At 41.6% G+C, this 27944-nt stretch overlaps 1 protein-coding gene across 23 annotated transcripts in view; it reads left to right on the forward strand.

The window, feature by feature from the left end:
• The window catches only part of Dlg2 (discs large MAGUK scaffold protein 2), a 1645338-nt gene that overhangs the window by 1369247 nt on the left and 248147 nt on the right, over nucleotides 1-27944 (forward strand). For all 23 annotated transcript variants that reach the window (XM_041643707.1, XM_041642302.1, XM_041642110.1 and 20 more), the window contains one exon: nucleotides 13794-13896. In XM_041643707.1, the coding sequence (XP_041499641.1) occupies nucleotides 13794-13896 (103 nt within the window). The remainder of the gene's footprint in view (nucleotides 1-13793; nucleotides 13897-27944) is intronic.

The following is a 27944-nucleotide window of genomic DNA, read 5'->3' on the forward strand; positions in this document are numbered from 1 at the left end:
CTATCTCTGAGGACAAGATGGTTATTCAAAAATACCATACTGTGAATGGCCACAACTGTAAAGTAAGAAAAGCCCCATCAAAGCAAGAAATGGCTAGTGCTTCATCCAACCAAAGAGGTCAAAGTGCTTTAAAAGTTTGTGGTGGTGATTGTGGAAGCAGTCATGGTGGCAATGGCAACTTTGTTTGAGGAGGAAATTTCAGTGGTCATGGTAGCTTCGGTGGTAGCTGTGGTGGTGGATATGGTGGCAGTGGCAATGGCTGTAATGGATTTGGTAATGATGGAAGCAGTTTTGGAGGTGAGGGAAGCTACGATAATTTTGGCAATTACAACAATCAGTCTTCAATTTTTGAACCAATGAAAGGAGGACACTTTGGAGGCAGAAGCTCTGGTCTTTATGGTGGCAGAGGCCAGTACTCTGATAAACCACAAAACCAAGGTGGCTATGGTGGTTCCAGCAGCAGCAGGAGCAGCTATGGCAGTGGCAGGAGGTTCTAATTACAGCCAGGAGATAAAGCTTAGCAGGAGAGCAGAGCCAGAGAAGTGCCAGGGAAGCTACAGGTTACGACAGATGTGAGAACTCAGCCAAGCACAGTGGTGGCAGGGCCTAGCTGCTACAAAGAAGACATGTTTTAGACAATACTCATGTGTATGAGCAAAAACCCTCCAAGACTGTATTTGTGAGTAGTTGTATAACAGGTTCTTTTAATTTCTGTTCTGTGGAAAGTATAAAGCATTCCAGCAAAGGGTTTTACTGTAGACCTCTTGTCACCCATGCTGTTGATTGCTAAGTGTAATAGTCTGATTATGATGCTGAATAGCTGTGTCTTGTTTTTAAGTGTTGTGTAAAGTTAGTCTACACTGAGGCCAAATTGGTAAACTTCCCCAACAGTGTGGAGTCAGGATTCTTTCAGGGTGGTGCCAAATTTCATTTGGGATTTATTTATAATCTCTTGGGTGTGGAAGCCGTGGTCTTCAAAAACCTTGGTGTAATTAAACATCCAGTTATTTCTGTGACTTTAATGAGCTTCACCATTAAAAGGGTCATCCAAACAAAGTCTCAGTTCGGTTATAAAATGGTTGTTGGCACATTCTATACAATATCAAAATTGAATAATGGTATCAGATAGAATAACAGATGGAAATAAAACTTGTGAATCATCCATTATCATGTATAATCAATAAATAATTTAATTCTCTTGAAAAAATCCCCATAGTCTATAACAATCCCAAACTTATTTAAAGGACTAAAGTTCTAATCTCTTCTGAGATTGATATAATCTCTTAACTGTAATCACCTGTGAAATCAAAAAGCAGAATACATATTTTTAACATATAATGGTACAAAATATATATCATCATTCCAAAATGTAGGGAAGGTAGCATGGTGAGGAACTACTGGACCAAAGCAAGATCAAAAACATCTGGGCAAACTGTAAAATCTGCATCTCTATGTCTGATGCCAAAATGCTTTTCAGATATCCAACTCTTTTCAGCTTTGTTGATTGCAACATGCTTTTTTCTCTTGGGCTTGTTCCACTCCCTGTTGGCAACTTTCTTTAGCGGGTATCCCACATCACTGGCATTGCCAGCGTACATGGCATCTCCAAAATAATCCAAGGTTCAACCTCACAGTTTCACATGATGGCCTCTCTAGGCATCCATTCAGGGCACCCCTGACACATGCCTGGCCCGAGTGGTTTTCCTCAGTGGCTCCTTGAGCCTTCTACACCCTCCAGGACTCCACCTGCTCCCTTACTCTAGTGGAACCCTCCCTGTTTCCTTGTCTCCTTTTCCTAGGAGCTGCCTGCTAAGTCGTGCAGCTTCCTTAAGCCCTTCTGGGCCTCTGTGGCCTTGTCTCTCCTGTCTCTCAGCTCCACCCTGGAAGTCTCACAGCTTCTCTAGGCCCTCCTGGGCTTCTTTTGCCTCTCAGCCCCCACTTGAAGCTTAAAGAAACTCCCTCCAGAGGTGTTTACCTTATAATCCATCCTCTCTTCCTCCACATACTTGGCTTTTATTAAAGCCTCCATTATTACAGTTTGGCCTTGGTATTTCAGTGGCCTAAATCGGCATGCTCAGTTTTTAGTGAAATCTTTGATAGCTAAACTTGCTCTCTCCTGTATTTCTTCCGAACTACACCTGTCTGGGGTATTATATATGGATGCTTATCCTCCAAGAGGTCCCCACCTTCACTGAATAGGGTCAGGGAATTGCTCTATGTCAGGCTGTCAAAGGCCAATTCTATTCCTTATAACTCATCCTTGCTCATCTTTCCTTCACTGCGGCTTACCCCCATGCCGGTTTCTGCTATGTTCATACGATAATTCCCGTCCCCAAAACTAAAATCAGGCTTTATTATAACATTAAAAAAACAGTGCTCATTTAATAAGGTATTAAAGCTGTACTCGTACAGGAATGTAACTCCCACTAGTAGCCAAACTGGGTAATCTAAGAGTCACCTAGGTGGTATTAGTTTTAAAAAGACAGGAAGGGGCCAAGAGCAACTGTGACTTGGCACTGTGTGCAGGACTGAGATTCCTAACGAGAGCCCGGGAGAGGCTATTGGTGAAAACGCAGCTCAGTTGCAATGAGAGTCTCAGAAAATGTTATGAAGATCTGAGCACGTAAGTTCTGAGGACCTAAAAAAAAATAGTATATAAAGGTCTGAGGATACGAAAGCTTAAGAAAGTTCTGAACATGTAAGAACCTGTTTAAGGCATGTAAATGAAAGTTCGGAAGGTACAAGAGAGTGATTTAAGGTTACAAAACATGTTTCAGATTTCTCCTCCCCACCCCCACTACCCATGTAGTTGTTACATTAAGGTTTCAAAGGTTTGGGAAACCTATACTTAAGAGTCCAACTGCAGGAGACTGCTCACCAGCAGGTTGCTGAAAGGAGTTACTTATCCCTACAACACCTAAATTGACTTCTTAAACTCCTGCCCCACACTTGCTTCCTCTATGATCACACTGGAGATTACTGTTGACGTGGGCCCAGAGACTTATGAAGACGGTCCTTACTGGTCCTGTAGGAGACTCGATGCATATTCAGGAAGATGTTCTACCTTTTCTGCAAAATGATGAATCTTTTATATTCTAATTAAGGACCCATGGCACCCCAGATGGGAGACAGAGGTCACTGGTATACTTTCCTGTAGCATTTATCAGAGATGCCCTCAAAATACTGAGGGTCCACATTCCATCCTCTCAACTCTTAGGGATAGACACAGTGGAAGAAGTGGCCAAACATTAATAATGTGATATGATATGAGTGATGCCTAATATCACTCCCTGTAGATGACATTGATGCCAAACACTTGTCATGCCTCTCTAGTTTCAGAACTTAACCTCTGCGTATTAGTTGTTGAAAAACCTTTTCCCTGACCGCTTTGGAGAATTCTGGTTGGGTGTCCCTTCTGGGTGAAACTCATGACCACCATTTGTGGCCTTGTTCATTGTCTTATTGGACTTTCCTACCTCATCTCTTGTTAATTGTTCTACACCAAATATGTCTTCCAGCAATCCCTTATCTCTCCCACAGCTCTCTCTTCAGTATCACCTAGAGCTTTAATACCTCAGGAACCTGCCTTGTGGGCACAAATAGATTCCACCGACTGCAGTAATTCCTTAGCCCTTAGTACTACCATCCAGCCCCTATGTCCAAGCATTCACAGTGCCTCCATTCTCTGAGGCACTCAAGTATAACATAGCCATCTTGTCCCATGACAGAGTGTTTGGATAGGGAGGTGGGAGGTGAGAGAAACTGGGGAGCTTAGAGAAGGTGTTTAGCCTGGCACTAGAGTCTCGCCCTTTGCCCGGCAGTGTGAGGTAAAAAAAAAGTGAGTGTTTTCTTGGCAGCAGTGTTTCCAAGGCTACGAGCCTGTGCAGTTGTACCTTCCTGGATACCACCATATAACAACAGCCCTACACAGTTTATACTTGTATTATACAGACCCGTTCATGAATCAAAAAATGATGGCCACGGCATTGGAATGAGGAGAGCGGAGCTGCGATGCATTGTCCAGATCGCGGTTCTCATGTGTAGATAGATACTCTCAAGTGTCTATGTTAAGGGTAAGCCTGGAGCTGTTCCGCTCCAGCATAACCAGCGAGTCCCAAAGAACCAGAGTGTGTTAACTAACAAAGTTCTAGCACCATGTGGAGAAAATAAAGAGCTGCATCTCCAGGGGACGGCCCACATCTGACTGATCATCCATCGTCATAGAACTTGGAAGAAGTAAAGGTTCTTGAGCCCCCACCCTCAGAGGTTCCGTTTCCATGACTACAGTACCCTCTCAGGAAGACAACGTCATGAAAAGGTCTCTTAGCAGTACCTGGTTTATTACAAGCAAGTTGTAATTAATTGTCAAATAAAATTTGATGATGTAAATACTATTATGTGATTTAATGGTTATAAACATTCATTACCTCTCCATGGTGTTCTAAGTATTAAGGTTATGGAGGTAAAGAGATGAAATTCATACTCAAGGGAAGATTTTTTGATGTGTGTGATACAGTATCAAATAGGTTTGAATTCTGTAAGAAATTGAAGCAAGGTCAGTTCAGAACAGGCAACGAGGTGAAGTTCAAGGGAGCAGGAGCAAAATACTCTAAGAAACTGGCATCTAAGCTGAGAATTCGGGGCGGGGGGAGTGGCTAGATAAGAGAATGCCCAACAGTTGTTCCAACTGTTCAGATCTCTGGCACGGTTGCCCCAAGGCCAAAGGAAACTTAGACTGAGGCAAAACAGAACGAAGGTCTTGTAGGAGAACAACAGAAAGGGACGTGAGAAGGAATTAGAGGGATGGGCCAACATCAAGGCCAAAGGTTTGGCTTTTATTCAGAGCAAACGGACAAGAAGCCAATGGAAAGGCAAGATGTGAACTTTCTGCACCTGGCTGCCGAAAGGGAAATGGAGCCCAGCGGAGGCCAGCAGTGGAAGAGGGAGGCACTGTTGCCCTGGCCTGGCTACCCAGGGCCTAGCCTGTCGTGGGGAAGCCAGCTATGGAAGAGGGGCCCAGCTTCCCCCATCTGGCACCTCAGGGATTGGCCGGCCCTGGGGAAGTGGGCACAAGGCAGGCCCAGGCACAGTAGAATCTGACTGACATGCTCCTGCTGCATCCCAGGGAGAACTGGGGGAGGTTGCTGGCAGTGAGGCGGGGGGCTGCAGAAGAGAGGGTGAGATCCTTCTATGCTCTCCAGCTAGAGTAAATAGACCTGCTGATGGACTCCATGAGGAGACAGAGGAGAAAGATCCCTTGCCAAGGGGCTCAGGTGGTATGGGTTAATTGTTAACTGTTGAGAGTAAGAGGGAAAATCAACCAGGTCCAGGAGAAAATCATTTGATTTTGAGCACACAGGTTTGACGTCTTTGGTATCCAAATGAAACTATGAAGTAAAAATATAGATTTAAAAGCCTCTAGTCTGGAAATCCGTCAACTCTGGAGGTAGAGGCTAGATGATGGTTGTGCGTCGTGACTGACAAGGTCTCAGGTACCTTTGCATCTGTGCTTTTATAGAGGGAGTTATCCAACTCCACTGAAACTTCTTTCTGGTGCTTTATCCCGTCCGCTGAGTTTGCCCAGCTGGACTGATGTGATTATTTCCACTTACCGACTGCCAAGTGACCAGCCCTCTACAGATGCCTTTGGCACAGTCCAGACATCTCTAAATCTTTTTTATAAATATAAGTTTGTATAATTTTTTTTTTGCATCAGTGAGCCAGACTTAGAAGGAATGCTAACATTTAACCGCGAAGACGCGTAAATATCCGATACAAATTTTTCATTTTCCCCGTGTTCCAGAATTCTAGTCCTGAGCTCTCGGGCAGCTCCTGTCAGAAGTGTTACCACTCTCTCCCGAGTGCCGCTGCCTCGAGGAAGAAAAGGAAACTTAATTAGAAATTTCTCCTTCACATGCAATTTATAGTTCATTCCCTTTGAAGCTTGCTTCAGGGAGCTGGAAAAGTTGAATGCAGAGCGAACCATCTTTCTCAAGCTGTCAACAACGTGAATACCAAGTACAGAATATGTTTGTTTATTAAGCACTGGAAGGGACCTCACAGATTTGGTATGAGTCTGTCTTCCTCAGTGAAGAGAGTGAGGCACAAAGACGTGAGGGGGCATCCCCAAGTGGAGCGGGCTTAGAGCAGGATACTACAATTTGGGACACAAATTTACAGGGCCCATGCTTCTTTTTTTTTCATGACCTAACACTCTAGTGTTTCTCCTAGCCAAATAACTGTCCCTTTATTGGAGTGATTTTATAGCCCAAGTCATCCTCTCACTTCGTGTGTGACTGGAGAGGAATAATAATAGTTGGTAATTGTGCATCCTAACCATGTACCAGGCGCTATTCTAGGAGTTTTACATAAACTAGCTCTACCTTGACACAGTTCTCTGAAGTGGGTGTTCTGAATACTGCTACTTTGTACAGCAAACCTCTTCTGCATGTGGTTGCCATGTGTCCAGGTACTGCCCCTGGGGCCATAAATAACCAAATAATTACTAAACTTGCCCATTTCTCTGTATGCCATAGATGTCCAACAGAGACAGCAAACAATGTTTCCAGGACAAAACAGATGATCCTCTCTCAAGTCAAACTCACTTTCGATTATTCATCTCTTTATTCGTGGTACCCTCTCAAGTCTGATCATCTTTAAAAGTTCTAGTGTTTTCTTCCCTCCCATTTCCAGTCTAATAAGTTGGATAAATGTTGGTTGAACTCTGGTGGATCCAAGAACACTTGAGGACAGCTTCACGGGCAACCTCTACCTCCTCTGTTTCCTCTCTCAAGTCTGGGTCCCATCTCTACCTCCATCCCATTCTTGTTTGCAAAATTCAAGACTTCGTCTTTTATCATTTGCAGTCTTATCACCATGTCCCACCTCTCATCTTTTCCCAAACGTAGGGAACACCGTGTTCCACGCTCCACTAGAGCCCTGGGCGCTTACTGACAGAACTTCTTTCCATGGCACTCAAGAACACTCTTGTTCCCCTGCTTCCTCCACATACTGTATTTGACACCCAGATGGCTCACACCCTACATAAGTGGGACATTTTTAGTCTCTCTGCTTCCCTCACTTAGTATATGTGTTTTTAGCGTATTTGTTTGTTTAAATCTCACCTGTACAGTACAAAATGAGTGGTAGGAAAACAGTTTACTAATTGTAAAATTCTTTGGAGGCACTATCTTTAAATCACAGGAATTGCTGAATTTATGGCCCAGAGGTCCCAATGGATGGCAGGCCTCCACATCATCATGTCCCACTGTCCCCTTGGTGGCTTGAGTAAATCGCGACAGAGTCATGCATATCTGCTCACCATATTTCATCACTTCAGAATGGTGAAGTCATTTTTCCACTGCAGAGAAGAGACAAGACCCTTCTACACTTACTGAGAATGTATCTGCTCACTTTAGACCCATAGTCTTTCTGAAGAGAGAGAGAGAGCGAGAGCGAGCGAGAGAGAGAGAGTTTGGATTCTGCCCCAGTTTCTTCTTAGCTGCCTCCTTGCCATAGTCTTCCCAGACCTCCTGCTGTGAAATAATTTGCTGTAGAGTCTTTTGTGCCCTTTATCTGACTGATTTTAATTGAAGTCTGGCACCAGTTCCGTAAGCCTTTCCCACTGGACTACCCCTTTGTATTGTTTCACAATTAATAACTGATACAGCTTTAGCTACTCTTATTTCAATATAGAAGCCTTCTACAAAAGTCACTCCTTGATTTTATTACTGCTGACAAAAGCTCGTTTTAGGCTTGGTTTCAGAGGCAATAGATGTTATAATACAGATAGCATCCATTTATTGAATAACTACTACGTGTCAAGTATTATGTTAAATGCAATTAGTATTATCCCCAATGTCCTTAAGAACAGCACACACAGAGGTTAGTACCATCTTACGAAAAAGCTGAGTTCCAGGAAGGTAGTGAGTTACCCTAGGCCCTAGAATTACTAATTGAAAGGTTAGAGTCTTGACCAAATCTAAACTCAATGTTCTTCTCATGACACTGATCCTAGAGAAGGCAAGTGACATGAGGTGAGATGGGATACCCCAGGGCCCCAGACAACCTCAGGGCTGCCCGTGAAAAGCCATCTCCAGAGACCATCTCCAGAGCAGTTAGTTCAGGCTCAGTCTCATAACAGGGGTGGCAAGAACACCAGCTTCCCTCCCATTCTCTTCACACTCTGAGTTCCTGGGGCGTAGGACTGTAAGATTGTTTTCCCCTTTAGACAAAGAAGTGGTTCCCTATTCCAGGTAGGATAAACTCTGATTGCCTGTACCCCCAGCTCCTTGAGAGGTAGATAGTACTGTATCGAAGCTAAGATTCAGACTCGAAGATTTAAGTTTCACCAAATAAAACCACTATTTATTATTTGAGCAAGATATCAACTGGTCAACTCTGTGAAATGGAAGTTGATGTTTTTCTTGATTTATAGAGTTGTCCTAAAGGTTAGGGGAGTTTTTCTGTATAAAGTACTTAGAACAAACCTCCGTACGTAGCACCCACCATCCTCATCATGCCTACCACCCTCCTCACCTTCCTTTCTCTTGCCCCATCTCTCCCCTCTTCCCTCTACTCATCCTCCCCATTGGTCCTTCAGTAACAGATGCTTCCTGTGGCCTGGCCCTCTTAACTACACACGTTTATCCATGTCCCCTGTCCGATCAATACTCTAATTCTCTGCCTGTTCCTCTTTCTGTGTTTTCTGTGTCCTTCTTGGGGAAACTACCATCCAACCAGCCTCATGTGGATCATTCATTCAGAAATTTTCTCAGTGGTACTTCCTCCAGAAAACTCCCGCATCTCTGCTCATACTGCCTGTATCTCAGAACTTTATGACCTTGTCTTCTCCTAGCATTTAAAATGGGTGTTTACTTGTTATTGTTCTCCACTAAATAGAAAACTGTTTGACAATAGCTGTTACTCCTCTCTTAAATTAGAAAGGGAAATAACTAAAATGGCTATTTTTTAAAGAGTCATCTGTATCTGATATTTAGTATAGGTTTTCATGATGCCTACATAGGAGGCTAATAACCAGAATGACTGACCCATCCTTCTTGTAATCCTTGATTCAAACCACATAGCTCAGTCTCTGATGAGGAAATATATTGAGGTTTATATTGAAGTGCCAGCCCCGCAAACCTCTCAGGATTCAGAAGGACCACTATGGCAGGCAGAAACTAACTAAAAAGATCTGAGAATAAATAAATTAGCTCACATAAGTCATTTTATTATGCCCCATTTATTCTTCCTACGTGCTCTCCAATGCGCTCTTGATGTTTCCCTTTCGTTGTTCCTTGCCGTTCCTTGCTTTTCCCTTTCAGTGTTTCCTCTTGAAGTTCCTCCTCAGTGTTTCTCTCAATCACACACGGGTTCCAGTTTATATACCCACACAGACAGAGTTAACAATTCCACAGGCGATAACCATGGTACCTTTTCCCTTTCAGTGTTTCCTCTTGAAGTTCCTCCTCAGGGTTTCTCTCAATCCCACACGGATTCCAGTTTATGTACCCACACAGACAGAGTTAACAATTCCACAGGCAATAACTATGGTACTAAACATGCATTTCTTAGGGCTAATTAGATGGATGGAGACCGACAAAGTGGGCACCTTATGTCTCAGAAGGAGCATGGCTGTAAAGCTCCCCGGTAGATACTGGGAGGATTGGGATGGGGCTTTAAATCAGTACAAAATTCTAAAAAGAAAAACCATGTGTGCTAGCTAAATTTGGGTGATTAGTAGAGCAAAGGCTAGCAGATTACAGCTTACTGAGTCTGTTGGTAGAAAATTCAGGGCCATCCAGACCAGTTTATCGGTAAGAGCAGACATGCCCTCTCCCTTACTCAATGCCTGTCCCTATTGATATTTTTATGTGACCACATTTTTACAAGGCTCCTTTCTTTGTTGAAAGTCCTCTTGGCAAGGATAATTGTGAGGGACTATCTTTATGAAGATTTTTCTATGAGAACAAAGGTTTGGTTGAGTGAATGCTTTCACACCAAGGCCCCACAGTATAGAAAAAAGTCATCCACTTGCCAGTATAGGAAAAATCATATTTAAGGAATGATTTATCCTACTATGAATGGGGAAAAGTCATGGCCTCAAAAGATTTCTACAAAATGGACAGCAATTATTAAAAACACAAGTGTTCCCTAAGTTCTACAAATCGGGTTTCTCATTGGAATACACTCCCATGAGTTTGTTTAGTGATCTGTCAACTATAGTTTTACTGTACAATGCTTATGGCTCACAGAAGAATTGAATGGCATTAGGATACTAAACCATGATCTATAGAATCATGGTTCTATATAGAATGGGCAAATTGGAGAGAGAGTTTTCTGTTACTGGAAGTATACAAGCAGGAGCAGCAGTAAAGATGAATATATAGATATGGAGGAAAAAGTGAGGTCATTTAACTTAGAAAAGAATCTAGAGACTTGTAATATTTGGAAATTTATATAAAATAAAGGATTTTTTTTCCCTCTGGATCTTCAGAAGGTTGAACAGGAACAAAGAAATAAGAAAAAAATCCAGGAAGTTTCAACCAAAGCACTCTGTTTTATCACAGGAATTGGCCCAAATTGGGTTGGATTTCCTGGAATATTTTGAAGTTCTTCCTGAATGATAAGCGTTATGTAGCAGGTAGATGATGATGTGCCTGGAATAATGTCATGAGACTTAAAGTCTTACTTCTTCACTTGCCTCTCGGCCAGCTGGTATACCATCAATGTGAAGACCAAGGACTTGGATTCTTACGAGTTTAAGGCACAGTGACCACTCACTTGATTCCATACACCACAATTTATTCAAGCTGATTAAAGATTAAATAGCCAAATTAAAGCTATAATCACATCCTAGGAAAACATGGGAAATTTATTAGATGACTTGGAGACAGTGAAACACAATAAACATTTTCCAGTTCTGCATGACAAGACAGCATAAGATATAAAATCTGATGTTTAATAATGTAAAATGCATTTTTAAAAGGCAATACTGATATTTTAAACATGCAGTAAGACTTTAAAAAGGACTGGCTAAACAAAAAGTCAGAAAATATAATAGAAAAGACATTTTGTGTAAAAATAAGTTAAAATAACCAATTAGCATAAAAGATGCTTATTTTCATAATTGAAAAAAATCTAATTAAAAATCTAATTGTTTACTTACCAAAATGGAAAAAGTTAAATGTTAAGGCATATGAAATTAGTTAGTAGAAAAAAAAGTATTTTATTTGTAGGAATATAAATTCATGCCCCAGTTTTAGAGGTAATGACAGTGACTATCAAAATTATCTTTGTTCAACTTTTTATTAGTTGCTGTTTATTGTAGAATTATTTATCATAGCAAAGTGTTAAAGAACCAGTGTATCTATTAACTGTGAACTAGTGACATAAAGCATATAGCATTAAGATGAGTGAGATATAAATGGAGACTGCTTGTTCATTTTCTGGATGCCCAGTCCTGAATAATTATGCAGAAACTATATTAATTACAACACTGTTTGGCCAATAGCTTAGGCATATTCCTGGTTAACTCTTATATCTTAAATTAACCCATTTCTATTAATATGTGTATTAACATGAGGCTGTGGCCTACTGGTAAAGGTTCTTGGCATCTTTCTGCTTTGGCAGCTACATCGCATCTCCTTGACTCTGCCTACTTTCTCTCTATTTTTGGAAATTTTATGTTGGTAATGTCCATTTTTGATTTTGTTTATTTGTTTGTTTTTTTGAGACAGGGTTTCTCTGAGGCTTTGGAGCCTGTCCTGGAACTAGCTCTTGTAAACAAGGCTGGCCTTAAACTCACAGAGATCCGCCTGCCTCTGCCTCCTGAGTGCTGGGATTAAAGGCGTGTGCCACCACCGCCCAGCTGGTAATGTCCATTTTTAACAATAGTTAACTGTTTTACCAGAGAAGAAACTATTTACAATTCTTTGGCGCCTGACATTTGTTCAGTTGAGCTTGCTTTGGGCAAAAGTCTAGACAAATCTGCCTTTGCTCACCCTTCTGGCCAGAATCCATCTGGCCAACCCATCCACATCCTGGACAGTCTCGGAAATGACTATTCTTTATTCTCCAGTAGCTTTAGAATTTCTCAGTTCAAGGTGGGGATGGGAGGCGGTTGTTAGTTCCTTTCCTCGTGCTATGATAAAATACCTCAACCTGAAGTAACTGATAGGGCCCAAAGGGTTACTTTGCTTATGACTCCAGAGGGTAAGTCCATAAGGGCGGGGAGACATGGCTGATGAATGGAGTGAGAAGATGAGGAGCTACATCTCAACAACATAGAGGAAGCAGAAGCAGGAGGCTGGATGAGACTATAAAGCCTCCAAGCCTGTCTCTAATGATGTACTTTTTCCAGCAAGGCTGACCCTCCTAAAATTCCATGATCTTCCTTCCTTAATACTGCCACTAGTTAGGAATCAAGTCTGCAAGCCTGTGAGCCTACCACAAGAGGGGCTTTAGACCCTAGTAGCCTAACCATTCCTTCCTTCTGAAGTGAAAGGAAACAGGTTCAGGGAGGATTATAAAATGGCAGTCACTCATTTAATGGTTAGCACAGTGTGCCAGGGCCCAGCACAGTGAATGCCCCCAAACTAATACATAGCCAATGCTTGAAGGAAAATATTCACCAGGATAGAACTCCAGAGGAAAGGCAAAAGAAACTATAGATGTTAACGGGGAGACGTTCGTAGCATTATTCTGAGGGAACAAGAATGTAAAGTTGAAGATCACAGGTGAGCCAAGCCAGTTAGGGAAACAAAGCAGTAACCATGCCCTTCCTTTAACTACTCAGAGTCTCTAGTAAAGACAGTTGCCCACAGCCAAAGCAAGAGAATGTACTGAATGTACAGATAGCTGAGCATCTTTAACGTCTTCTCTTGGATGTAGCATCCTGCTCTGTGTACAAAAGGAAACACAGTGAGGATGCCATCTGTGTTGCTTAGAAAGCCAGACTCGGTGTGTTTTCCATTCCGCCAGGTAAGCTTCTTGTTCTCCTCTGAACCTTCTCAGAGGGACACCGGACGCTTGGCAATTGCATCCTGATGACTTTTTGGCCCTATTGTTTGCAGAAAGATTTGAACTTTGGCTTCTCATTGAATTTGACTTGCTGATGATTTTATCCTTCCTGGCAGAGTCCAGGGCTTGTTTTGTAGATGCTCTGCCTCTCTTCCAGTCTGGGCTCCAAAATGGGACTTAGCAACAGCAGAATAAACTCCAGGCACTCCTTATTTCATTTTGTCAGAATTCATTACGGAATTGGGCATGAGAAATGGGGCAGTCGAGTTTATTTTGGAACAGGACTCGGGGCTGTCTCACCATGCTCCATATGACAGGACTAGGCACTTACCCAAAGAGAGAGCTCTGGCAGCAAGCCAGCCCCGTTCCCTACCGTCTCCCCAGATCGTCATCTGAATGTATGAATCTGTCGGCACGTACTTGTCTGTGGTATTACATGTGTCTCTCTTCATTATCATCCCCCCCACCCCTAATTTTAAAGCCATTCTGCCCCAGAAATCTGGGAAACCCATGGGAAAATAGTAATACACACACTAAGACCCTTGTGGACAGAGATAGACAAAATATTTCCAGCCCAGCCAGGCTGTGCCACAAACACCAGATGAAATTGCATACCCCTGCTTTCTAGAAGTAATCATGACTAGGAAACTTACTCAACTAAGAAACACCTCAATGAGAAATGGAGGGATTATTTTTGAGGGATGTGGCATAATTTTAGATAGTTTATTAATTTCAGAGTTTTGTGCCTAAAACTCTGGTCTGTCTTCTAGGTGAACGGCATCGATCTCCGTGGAGCCTCCCATGAGCAGGCAGCTGCGGCACTGAAGGGGGCTGGGCAGACGGTGACAATCATAGCACAATACCAACCTGAAGGTCAGTCCACACTCGTGCTCTGAATGTTCCAGAATGGCTCTTTGTGGCTACATTACAGGTTGCCGGTGCCGATGTTGACCACAACCAAAAATGTTTTTATTAAACTACTTATGGTGGAAACTTGATTAATGTCCCCCAGATCTCACAAAACGGTTACTCCTAATCTTCCAGGAGAATGTTGGGCAGTTAGAAAAGCTCATATGAACAGATGAACTCAAAACCTTTCCAAAACCAGAGCCAGCTTTATTGCATTTATCGTTGCTTCTAGTCACCAATGGATACTGGAAAAGCAAATTCTCTGTTAAGTAGACTACTGTTTCTGCTCAAGGCAATACCTTAATTCTGATTAAGTGCTAATATGTCTTTCGATGTCCCACCCACTTCCCAGCTACGCTGTTCTCTGGGTTCAATAACTGAAAAGAAAAAAGACAGGTCCTTGGAGAGATGCCGCCGTTACCAGTTGGACTGGCCAACTGCGCATTGATGACATATCCCAAATAAGATTAGCTCTTTCTTTATTTATATATCTGATTATTATTAGAATGATTCTCAGGGGTTCAACTGGGAAATGAAAAGTGTGTGTGTGCATGTGTGGGTGTATCTGTGTGGTGTGTAATGGTCCTTTGCTAATGAAACATAAACACAACACTGTGGAGTTAGATCTTGTGTCGTAAGAAGAGGACTACGGCTTCCATCTTCACAAAATGCAGGTTACTTGGCTAAGAACAGAGCGTATTCAACAGGTGAGGATGTGGTTAGAAACTTGGAGAGACGAGCTGCGGGAGCGGGGTGTAAAGAACTCCTTTGTCCTTTTCAGACTATTCCTCATTAACTTCATGTCACTGTGTGTCCTATGGAAAGTTGAAGTTTGGGTCTTGTCTTTGGCAACCTAGATTTTATCATTATAGGTAGAACAGCATGCTCTACAAAGGAATAAATAAAATTCTTTCTTGTACTATTGCCATATTGGTTTGATTTGCTCCTGACTTTAGAATTTGCAAGCAAGTTGAACAAAAAACAGTTTAGTGAATGCACAGGCCTGTCAGTCTGTGTCATGTGGTCAAGGAACTGGTAAAGAGAGCATGAGTGGTGGTCAAAGATTAGAAGCATGATGAGCACACATTTCCTAGACCCTGCTAGGAAGTCTTTGTGCTTCTTTTTTTTTTTTAAATTACTTATTTAATATGCTTTGGTGTTTTTGCCTTCAAGTCTGTCTGTGTAAGGGTGTTGGATCCACTGGAACTGGAGTCACAGACAGTTGTGAGCTGCCATGGGGGTTCTGGGAATCAAACCCTGGTCCTCTGGAGAGCAGTCAGTACTCTTAACCGCTGAGCCATCTCTCCAGACTCCTGCTGCTTCTTAAATATTGGTGCATTTTTCCCCAAACAGGAGTGAGTGTTTCCAAAAGTATCTATTATAAAACAGAAAATGGATTAGAATAATTCAACAAATTCTTTCTCAGTCCTAGTGAGAACTGCTTCATACCATCTCCCATGTTTTCAAAGGTCCCTTTCTTTCTTGAACTCTAAGCCCTTCGCCATCCGGCAACCCAGGGGTTAAATCCCTGGCTGTTTTTCTGTTTCTGAAACTGTCACCTAAGGTAATTCTACAGACTAATATGATGGTTAGTATCCTGGTTATACTACCAGAAAGCTTACTCATTGAGCCAGTGTTTAAATAACCTTGAACTGGGTGATTGGGAGCTCTAGAGCTTACGCCGGAAGCTACCAGGTCCTAGTTCCACAGTGTAAATCTCCAGGCTTCCCCTGGCACTTGCCCCAGCTTCCTGTTAAGTGCTGTACTCCAGAGGAATAACAGACTCCACTCCATCAAGATGCCCATGAAAAGCATGTCCTACAAATCACACCAATTGCCGGTCATAACGAAATCTGCCAATAACAACACGCATCTTTCGCAGTGTCAACCTGCAGAACGCATTCGCGGGATGATGGCCCTGATTTAATGGGGCCTCCTGTGCCACAGCTTTGTGTCTGTTGGAAATGAGGCAGTAGCAACAGGAAGCAATCAGTTTTGTACTCCCTTTTGTAAACTCCATGGGTAGTCAAGCCTGAAGTGAACAATTCTTTGGAATGAAAGATGGATTGGATTTTTGTTTTGGTTGTCTAAGGACATTTAAATTGCACAATCGCTTAAGGAAATGACAAACAATTTACTTTTAAATTAACAAGTGAATATTGAAGAGTACGCTATGAAGGCTGTGAGATTTCATTAGAGAAATCTTTTTTCTTTCCTTTTTCTTTTTTTTTTTATAACAGCTCTGGCTGTCCTGGAACTTTGTAGACCAGGCTGGCCTTGAATTCACAGAGATCCGTCCTCCTCTGCTTTGTGAGTGCTGGGATTAAAAGTGTGTGCCATCGCCATCTGTCTCGTTAGAGAATCCTTGTCCAGTCTCTTTCATTTATGTCAGTATTGTATAACCTTGGTAATAATACTTAAATGTTATTACATGACCTTTTTTTTCAGTTTTGGGTTTGGTTTTTTGAGACAGGGTTTCTTTGTGTAGCTCTGGTTGTCCTGGAACTCACTCTGTAGACCAGGCTGGCTTCAAATCATAGATACCTACCTGCTGGGATTAAAGGTGTGTGCCACTACCGCCTGGCTTATTACATTTCTTTTGGAGTAGTCAAGAACTGGACTTTTAGGCTGAAGAACAGATCATTGGATAAAGAACTTGCCTCACAAGCCTGAGAACTTGAACTCGTATCCCTAGAATCTACATAAACCCAGGCCTGGTAGTGAACATCTGTAATTCCAGCACAACTACAATGTGATAGGAAATGAGAAAGAAATCCCTGAAGCTCACAGGCAATCCTGGTATATACACTTACAAACAAGAGATCCTGTCTCAAGTAAATTAGAACTTGGGTCTGACATCTGTGGTTATCCTCTGACCCCTACTACACCCAATGGCATGTGTAGACTTGCACTCACACCCACATGTATACACATGTATTACACACACACACACACGGGGGTGGGTAGAGAAGAGGAAGAGGAAGAGGAGGAGGAGGAGGAAGAGGTAGAGGTGGAAGTGGAAGCAGAAGCAGAAGCAGAAGCAGAAGAAGAAGAAGAAGAAGAAGAAGAAGAAGAAGAAGAAAAGACTGTGCTTCTAGTCACTTTCAGGTGACTTAATGGGGAAGCCACTGAATACTTTATTCAATATTCCTAGATACTTAGAGATTTTGTCTTCTACCGTGTTCAACTTCCTCTATCTGAAGCACTGGAAGGTCACATAAAGCCATATCAACTGGTTTTATTTCTGGGGTATGTCATTCAATGATCGGTCCTAACCCATTAGTTTTGTTAGGGATGGGTACAATGACAGGGGATTTCAGAAGCCTCTGTGTCATTCCACTTTGCATATGTCTTACCTCTAAATATAGATTATCAAGGAAGATCGTTTTTTGCTAGAACTCCTTAGGTAGTGAGACACTGAACCTGGTCATGTGTCATTGCCTATAGTGTGGCCTCTACTAAAGATAAGGAACAAAACAGGAAGGGTGGGGGATGAAGAAAGAATGAATCTATTCCTGGAAGATGCCTTTGTAGACCAAGGCAAAGTCCTTAACGCTTCACTATAAAACTTCTTAGAGTAGCTTATTATTTTATTTTAAATCAGAAACTCACTTAAATAACCTCCTAAATCATAACGCTAACTCCAAAGTAATAGAATGTACATCTTTCGTAAAAATGTGAAACCTTGACCTTACTGAGACTACCTATTGAATAGAAGCTTTGAGTTAATATATAGCTGAAAAATAGGCTCTGTAGCCCAAAGATTCTCAAAAATGTGGGCATCTACACCATAGAAGAAGCTTGTTTACATTGTGAGGTGTAGCTGCAGGTTTATGCGTGTGAGTGGGTCGCTTTGGCATGTAAAAATGTTTACCAAGGCAAATAATTGTATCTTAAATGCTCAAGATTGGCAAAATACAGCTAAGGAATTTGGTCAGAAATCATAGAGAGTGTTTTAAAAGACCCAAACTCTGGCCTGGGATTGGAAAGCTTGTTTTCCCATATGCTATTTCATCCTTATGAGCCTGCTTTCTCTCATGTTTTTAAAGGAATAAGGTAGGTGGATATTTTCAGAAGAACACACACATATGTATGTATATATATATATATATATATATATATATATATATATATATATTAAATTCAGACTTAAAAAAAAAGGATCCTTGATCTCAGGTGATAAAGCAGCATTAGCTCCATTGTTTGAAAGTTTTCTCACAAACATTGTTATCTTTTCTTCATACCTTCTAATGCACAAGAGTAAATGAATGAACCAGAATCTGTGTAGTTTCATTACAATCGCTAAGAAATAAAAATTTAAAGTTGTTAGAATCCTTCAAGATGAGCTCTTCTGTTCTCCCTGTGACACCCTGCAGAACTGCAGCCCGCCCGTGTCCAGAGAGGAAGGGGCTCTGACTGGTCCTGAAGCCAAGGCCAGCTGAGCAGTTCCTCGGCTCCTTATTTCTTTGAATTTACTAGAGTGGCTGGCAAGCTCTGTGCCTAAGCAGAGTCCAGAAAGAGTTGTATAGTCTGAGAATGTAAATGGGCCGGAACTTCTTAGGGTGGGCTTCCTCCTGTCATTACCACGTCTAGCTGATAACTTCTAAATAATGTCGTTGTTTGTATAGCATGGTCAGTATCACATTCACATGTGTAAGCAACTATTTTTAATTTAAAAATACTTGCCAGACTGGAAATACTAATACTTTACTAAAGACCTCACATATATCATGAGTTCTTCTTTTCCATTATCCCTCTCCCATGTGCTACCCTCCCTCCATCTAGCCATCCATCCACCAAGTCATCCCTCATCAGTGAGTTCATCTTTACATGCTCTGAAATGTCCAGCATAATACATTTCTAAATATGTTACAATAACTTTGGTTTTATTCATGAGTGGTATATAATAATTTTTCGCGAACTCTGAGGAAGGTAAGCTCACATGACACTAGAATTTGTATTGCTTAGCAATGTGTTTCTCTACAACCATATCTCTGTCTCTCTGTTCCCACTCACCCAAATACACCCACAACCAATAATAGGTAATACGTAGATCAGCAACTAAAAACTCTACTAAGGGCTGGAGAGATGGCTCAGGGGTTAAGGGCACCACATGGGACACCACACGGTGGCTCACAACTCTCTGTAATGAGATCTGGTGTCCTCTTCTGGCATTCAGGCAGAACACTGTAGACATAATAGAACAAACGAACAAACAAAAAATTCTCCCAAGATACTCGTTCAATCAGTGTGCCCTTTTCCATGATCTCTTAATCACCTCATCCCTGCTCTCATCAACAGGACATGGCTATACAGAGTGTGTAGATTCATGAGAGTTTCTCTCCATATACCTTGGTGATTAATGATCCTGAGGCTGTCTTCTTATGCCAAAAACCCACTCTGACCCTGAGCAGTTCAGCCAGAATAGAAGCAGTAACCACTTTTTAACTCAGAAAACTCCACTGACCTCATTGTCTGTTCTTGAAATGTTAGCTATCAAACTCACATCAAAGCAACAAAAATATGCTGTTGTTTTTGTTAATTTGGAAGAGGGGAGCTCTTGGCCTATACTAGGATAAATTACTCACTGCTAGAAAGAGCCAAATCATCCATGTGCTGGAAATATCCTGAAAATCAAGGTCCTTAGATCCACACCTACCATTTGCCGTACTTAAATCAAAAGCTTGGAAAGAAATGCCTTTAAAAGCATTCCGCGCTATATTGCTACAGAGAAAACCATCTTTACTAGCTAACCCTTCCAGTTCATACAGGAGCTCAGGTTTCAGGAGACAGTGTGGAAGAGGGATGCAAACCCAGGCGGACTAAAATACCTAGGAAACTCAGTTAACATTCCTACCGTTCAGTCGAATTGACCAGAGCATCTGATTGAGTAGCCTCTCGCTTAAGCTGGTTTGAAAATTTAGAAGCAGGTAATGAAGCCCTTGTTTCTCCAGCCCATTAGTCTCTAGCCAGTGCCTTATTGACTATGCACAAGACACACCGCCTTTCTGAACCCTAGTTCCCTGTGGTGAGAGATTGATTTTGGTAGTGTGGGTGGAGGCTGGTGGGATGGCAGGATGAGATTCAGTCAGATAAAACCCTGCTGGCCTGAAACTAACAATGGCAAGATTTTCCTTTAGACTCTTCGTCTGACATTGTATGAAATTTAAATTAAGCATGTTGTGAAAGGAAAATATAAAATTACAGTAAGCAGGTAATTCCTAAGTGTCCTCTTTTTATTTCTTACTTTTTAAAGGTGTAGAAATTCTGTTTTCACAAACTCGCAGAAAGAGAGGATTTGTATCTGTAAATTGCTCGGTATTCAATAGGATTTGAGCTTTTTATGTTTCAAGTTTAATTCAGATAAAAGCGCTTCTTTCTTTTAGGGAGTTTTAAATCAACAATTTACTGTGCATGGTTCTTAGTGTATAGGCCCCTTGTATCCAAAGCTTACTAATTTCATAAATTAAACTATAATTCCCAAGCCTTAAAATAAATTGATTGAGTCTAAAAGCAAGTAAAATGAAAAAAAATCTATTTTGGGAAATCAAGCATACTGAATGCTGAAATAGTGGAGGTAATCTGAATTCTCAGGATTACAAATAGGAGCAGGTTTTCTATAGAAAATCAAGTCTATGGAAGATAAAGTGTCCATTTTTAGTGCCTGTTTTTAATATGGCTCATGGAATGCTTATCCAAATAGGATTCCTGGCAGACTAATTGATTCTACCGGCTAAGTTTCTAAAGAAACAAGAATATCCAAACTATTTTAGTTCAAGATAACTTCCCTTTGTTGTTGTTGTTTTGTTTTATTTTGTTTTTTGTTTTTCAAGACAGGGCTTTTCTGTATAGCCCTACCTGTCCTGGAAGTCGCTCTGTAGACCTTGTCAGCCTCAGACTCATAGAGATTCACCTGCCTCTGCCCCCGTGGGACTAAAGGCGTGCGCTACACCACACCCAGCTCCCAAGATGACTTTCTTAAGCCCCTCTCCGTCTGCTCAGAGCCATCGTTTCCCCACTGCTAGGAGTAACTTCCTTTATTAATAAGAGTGGCAGACACACTGGGGACACGATGCAGTGGCAGAGCAAAACTCTCTGCTTCCGTCTTCCGTCTTCATTTAGCTGACGTTCCTTAAAGGCTTCCAGTAAATGGCAGGCAGCCCTGGCTATCAGAGGCCGGGTGGCAGGAGTCACAGACATAGATAACGGGCCTGCAGTCAACCAAATGAAACCTCACTGGGGTGTGACCAAAGCTGCTGTGCCTGCTGTAGAGACAGAAGGGAGCATGGATGTTGACCCGTAGCACCTAGATATCCGAGTGTGTGTAAAACCAGACCAGACAGAATTCCAGGACCTAGATCGGAAGGCCAAGGAAGCAGCCTCTGATACTCTCTCTACTCTGAAGGGTGAGGAGGAGCTAACTTTTCAAAGCAGAGCAGAGGAGTGATGAGGAAGAATATTTTTGGAGGGAAATATCTATAAATTCAGTCTCCGGGGGAGAAAGGACTGGTGGTCCTGATATCAAACCAGAGGAAGCTGGAGAAACACAAGATGTAAGACGGAAGAAAGAGGCAGGCTGTGCCCCACAAGATGTAAAGTTTGGGTCTTCCTCTGAAATCAATGATAGGTCACTGAAATGTTTTAAACCCCAGAATGGTGGCATTAAAATTGCTCTTCAAAAGATGTCTACCAAATGGAAAATAGTTCAGCAAGCACAGTGTAGACCAGAGTAGACCACAGAATCCCCAATCTAGGGAATATTAATTTTCCACAGCCTCCAGTGAATTCCCAATACCACAGAGATCTATAACTACATGCAATGAAAAATTATATGAATTCTCTTTCTTATCTCTCTATATCCACCCAAAACATCTTAACTCTTGGGCTCACAAAATGGCTCAGTATGTAAAGGTGCTTGTTACCAGCCCTTATATGTAAGTTTGATTCCTGGGAGCCACACAGTAGAAGGAGAAAGCAGACTCCTGTAAGTTATCCTCTGACCTCTCCTGTGACATGGTACACACACACCCATACACATACAAGTACACACACAGGCATACACACATACAACAAGTAAATTTAATATTAGAAACTTAATCTTAATTCCTTTTTGCACCGTGACTATTTTGGGATGGTGATTAGCCATGAGTCACTGAAAATGTGCAAAGAGCAATCTGACTATTCCAGAAGAGAAACAATGTTGGCTAGATCAAAGATGTAGCAAAATAGGGAGAAATTTAGACAGATTCAAGAAGAAAATAGGTAATAAAACCATTAGATTCACAGATAGGTTTAATAAAGATACAGAAATTCAGTTGGTCTCAAAATGCACATCTGTAATCCCAGCAACTGGAAGATGGAGGCAGGAGACTCATGAGTTTACAGTCAGCCAGAGCTACTCAAGATGTATGTGTCCCATGTAAAATTAAAACCTAGTGAGAACTTTGGGGATCCAGGAGTCTTGAGTTTGAAGTTTGGTTCTGGGAAAAGTTATGGCGACAAACTGGCATAAAGGTCGGTAGGAAGCGCACATTTTACTAGCTGGGAAACCTAGAATTAGTGGCAGCCTCTTTGTAGGTGGGAGCAGATTTACCTTCCAAAGTTGCCAGCAGAACTGGGGGAAACAGTCATAGAATATTTGGAGTGTGATAGAGTAACTCTTTGAGCGTGGTTTCCTTCTGAGGTGATGTGTGTGTGCACTGTGTGCTCCACTCTGCTCCGATCTGGACTAAGTTTATGTCTAACTCTCCATCATCCATCTTTGGAGCTGGACATGCAGTAATAAGAACTCTTGTCTAGCATGTACAAGGCCGACTGCCTGATCCCCAGAACCACAAGGAAAACATTGATCTGTAATATTAAAAACAGTTGCTGGGGGCTGAAGAGGTACCTCATCAGTCAAGAGCACTGGTTATTCTTACAGCGCACCTGGATTCTGTTTCCAACACCTCCATGCTGGCTAACAAGTGTTTGGAACTCCAGTTCTAGGGGATCGGACATCTTCTGGCCTCCAAGGGTACCATGCATGTACAAAGTGCACATATGTACATGCATGTGAAATAACATATACATATAAAATAAAAATAAGTAAAAATAAAAGTAAATTAAAAAAAATAGTTGCTTCCTTAGAGCCTATGTCCAACTTTATTCAAGATAAATCACCCTCAGTTTTGCTGTGATTTCTGAAAGAACAAAAATTACATAAACAAATGCTTTATCCAGACGAACCTAAAAATTGGCCTTGAAATTTTTTAGGTGTGAAATACACTCAGGGGGCTGGAGAGATGGCTCAGAGGTTAAGAGCATTGCCTGCTCTACCAAAGGTCCTGAGTTCAATTCCCAGCAACCACATGGTGGCTCACAACCATCTGTAATGGGGTCTGGTGCCCTCTTCTGGCCTACAGGCATAGACACAGACAGAATATTGTATACATAATAAATAAATATAAAAAAAGAAATAAACTCAGTAAAACATAAAATATTAACTAGCACAAGTATAAGACATCTTCTCAAAATCAGAATAATAGCATAAATATTGAATTTTTCTTTTAATATGACCATCATCGTACCCAGTCTACTGTAAATTAGCAAGGGTACAAGTATCCCAAAAGAAACCTCCATTTAATTGCTCTTCATTAATTGCTATGTCTTTCTGGGGGGAAAAAATGGAAAATTCAGTACCCTCTAAAGAGGGCGTTAGGATCCAAAGGGATATGAAATAAGGTTAACATCGCCCCTTGAAAACACTGTCAAGAGTTAATTTGTTTTGTGCAACAATCATTTTCACATGATGATACTTGTAATAATCTTTCTTCGTTATATGACAGCCTTATCCTAATGCTTCTTGTTTAAGGTCACTAAGAAATGACCTTATAAAATGACTGGCTTCTTAATAATGTAGGCAGTCATGTTCCCTTTGATCTGTTTCTTTAAATATTTCTATCTTCTTTTAAATAATTGAATTTCCTAAAAAAATCATATTGAACAAGCAAAAAGAGAAAGGGCAGAGTTTTGGTGACAACTCCTTATTGCCCTACAGTTAGGTCAAGTGCTAGAAACCCAACAGGCACTCAGAGGAAGCACATTTATCTATAAAAGCTGCTGCTCAAGGTACTGGCTAGTGAGAAAAAATATGTTCTCCCTGCCATCATCAAAACGTGACTGAAAGAAAATCCAGATAAATGAGGATGTGAGAGCTGTTATGCTGGCCGGGCAGTGGTGGCACACACCTTTAATCCCAGCACTCCGGAGGCAGAGGCAGGTGGATCTCTGCGAGTTCAAGACCAGCCTGGTCTATAGAGCAAATTCCAGAACAGGATCCAAAGCTACAGAGAAACCCTGTCTCAAAAAAAAAAAATTATACTGAGAGAAAGGGACAGAAAGCAGAAAAAATCATGAACACATTTCCCTTCCTGATAAATACATACATAAATACATGTAAATGTACATACATGCACACAGATGCACATATATACATACAAACTCATATGTGTGTATATATATATGAAACTAGTTTTCTTCTATTTCTTGCATGTTTTTTATGAAAGTTGTTGATATTTAAAGGTCAAATATGTGGTTTTTGAAGGTATTTCATTATCTGAGCAGTTAAATTTCTCCCACAAGTTGAACTTCCTCATTCTAATTCTAGCCTTTTGTCTTTTCTGTGAACAAAACTATGAAACAAAAATTTATAGAGATCCCAAGACTGTGGAATAAGCTACTAGGAATATGAATTATAATATCTGAACATAAAATATCAAGTGTCCTTTTAATAAAATAAGAGCTAATTTCTAGGAGGAAAACATGTATTTGGCAAGCATTCGCGTCATGTGCGACTTCGTTTTCTTAGATCCTTTTGGACCTACATCACAGATCTGAATGTCTGCTCAGACAACACCAAGCTGTCATTCATCTGACAGCAGGGGAGGCGCCCATGCACCGCAGAGTACACGCAGGAGTGGTTCTCGCCTTCTGTCTTCATGTTTTTTCAGATCTGGAGCTCGGGTCTCCGGGCTTGCACAACACGCACCTTTACCCTCCGAACCCTCTCACCAGCCTGGCATTTCTTCTTCTGTCACTAGATAGTGATATCCCAACCACTCCAAATTCCCTTCTACCTGCTTCCTCTGCAACATCCATGTCTTGTCTGTCGTGTGTTCTCCTCTTGTCTTATCTTACTAGAGAAGCGAGCATCCAACCTCTTCACAAACCATGAGCTTCATGGGGAAGATCATGAGATTCACAGGGAGGTGCTAACTCCAGGAAGCAGTCGAAAGTGATTAGTAATGATTGATCCATGCAGATTTGTGTTGCAGTGATTTTCCTTTTTTATTGAAAAGAATTTATACAGTGTATTCTGGCCATGATTTTCCCTCTCCCAAGTCCTTCAAGATCCTCCCTGCCTTCTCATCCATCCAACTCCATTTCTTTCTGTTTCTCTTTAGAAAGCAAACAACAACAACAACAACAAAAAACAGAATAAACAAACACATACACACATCTCCACCCCGCAAAATCATGAACATGCAATGTCAGAAACCATATTTATAAGCAAAAGGCTAATAGGACAAAATAAATGCTGCCCAAACAAAACAATATAAGACAAAAAGTCTATAAAAATACCAAATCCATTTTGTGTTGACCATCTATGTCTGGGCATGTGGCCTGGCCAGAAGTGTGGTTTGTATACCCAGTGAGACTTCACTGGAGAAAACAAATTTTTCCCCTGAAAGTAGATTATGGGAAATAGGTTTTTGTTTAGAGATGGGAGCTCATGTCCACTTTCCCCTCTCAGAATTGGGACCCAATCTGACTTGAACTATGCAGGCCCTGTGCATGTCACTACATGTATGTGTTTGTACGTCATACATGACGACATATAATCATGTATGGAAGACTGGAACATGTAATTATGTCTGGAAGACTCTGTTTTCTTCATGTCGTCTATCCCCTCTGGCTTTTAAATGTTTTCCACACCCTCTTCAGCATAGCTCCCTGGGCCCTGAGCAGAGGAATTTGATGAAGACATTCTATTTAAGCCTGAATGTTTCAAAATTTCCCGGTCCCTGCCTATTGTCCAGTTATGGATCTCTGTGTTGAGTGGCAGCTACTGCAAGAGGAACGTCTCGAATGATGTCTGAGCCAGGCAGTCATCTGTGTTGTCCCAGCCTGGTGTGGCTGATGGAGGTCCCAGGTAGAAAGTCAGCATTGGTTGTTCTTAAACCTAAGCGTTATGAAAAGGGGTTGGTCTGTGTAGGAGCTGAATCCATTCCAAATAAAGATAAAAATAAGTGAGAAGCAGTTGGGCACCAAAAGGACCCACACATGCTCTTCTCTGCACCACTATGAATTGTCCGCATGGCCATGAACTAACTGATTTTATGCACTCAAAAATAATGCCAAACTAATATGGAGAGAACATATAACACTAGTAATTACAACATTAGGGAGTGATTGGTATGTGTACATCTTGATATGCCTTATGCTATTTAATCCTCATAAGATATTACAGACCTGGCTGTATCTTTATTTTTTGGATGAGGGAATAAAAATCTAAAAAAAAAAAAAAAAAAGCTGCATGATAATATGATAATGAGGTACCCAAGGCAAACTTTCCACCCTGGTCAGCCTGGCTCTCCTGCCCATTGGCAACACCACATCTCCCAGCAGGAAGATCTTAACTACCTCCCTCTGGGTCCTCACCTAGTCCCCTCTGGCTTTGAAAGGTGCAGAAGGCCATGGTCTTCGACTAATGTAAGTGAGGCGCTTGGATTTTCTAGCGTTTCCCTTGAAAGCCTCATTAAACGTGTATCCGCAAGGCTTACGCTCTGCCAAGCTGCACTGTGCCGCTGAGCCTGCTCCAGAACTCCCCTTGACTCCGAGAAAGCACTTTCAAATTGGCAAGATGTTGTGTAATAAAATACACACCAAGTGTCTGAGCAATTGAAGGAAAGAGGGTAGTGATTAGGCTTTAAAACTGGATATAAAAAGAACTCAGATTACCAGCGAAGTGCAGACCTCTGAATGTCGTTCGTTCCAAATGGAGCTGTGATTAGAGGTGTGTGTGTGGGGGGGTGGGGGATATGTCATCTAAAAAGGTTATGAAAAGAAAAATCGTAGCAATTTTGAATTTCAGTAAAATGGCTGAAATCTGGGGCATCAGAAATGGAAAGGCTCTCCCCTCACTCCAGGCCCTGCTGCAAAGGCTGTTGGGATAGCAAAAGGCTTGCACTTCCCATTGCTGCTTGTTGGCTTGGTAATTAGTGAACAAAGTGGACAAAGGCATGCCTAATTATATAAAGTGTGTGGCTGAGGAAATGAAGTCTATCTCAAGGCAGTAGTAAAACAAAGAGGTGGATAAAGGGAAAATGTGTGTGTGTGTCAGAAAAAAAGGATGAGGTTTATTGTCAGTAAATATGTATTTTCTCTAGCAACAATGCATGACTGTGGATATAATGAGCTTCCATAATAAGTGTTTCAGAAAAAAAATACTTGTAAAGAGAGACTAAGAATATCTGAGGGGCGGAGTTAGAATCCAAGGCAATGCTTTCTGCTTCCTTCTGGCTGCACGACCTTTTCAAAGTCATTTGGGCTTCTGTAACCTCCAGATTTCTCCTGTATAAAAAGAGGTTAATGACACACTAAAATAGTAAGGCTAAAAGTGACAAGTACCTTATGCATGCCGTACATTGTTCTGTATATTCTAATAGTCTCATCCCTGTAAGTCCTAATTAAGCTATGGGATGGGAGTTATGACTGTCCCTGCTTACTTTTGTTGTTGTTGTTGTTGTTAGAAATGATTCTGTTTAGCTGAGCTTGACCTTGAACTTCTGACCCACTTGCCTCTGCCTCCTGAGTGCTGGGATTTCAGGATGAGTTCCATGCCCATTTCTGCCGTGTCAGGACACTGTGTGTGGAGGCAGGCACTCTACTACCGAGCTGTATCTCCAGCCTCGACCCCATGCTAGAGAGGAAGAAACTGAGGCACAACATGGGTAAATAACTTCCTCAAT

This window comes from Microtus oregoni, unplaced genomic scaffold (assembly GCF_018167655.1).
Source record: "Microtus oregoni isolate MIOR12 unplaced genomic scaffold, Mior012 000000F_ref0000247, whole genome shotgun sequence".
In the NCBI taxonomy this organism is placed as follows: Eukaryota; Metazoa; Chordata; class Mammalia; order Rodentia; family Cricetidae; genus Microtus; species Microtus oregoni.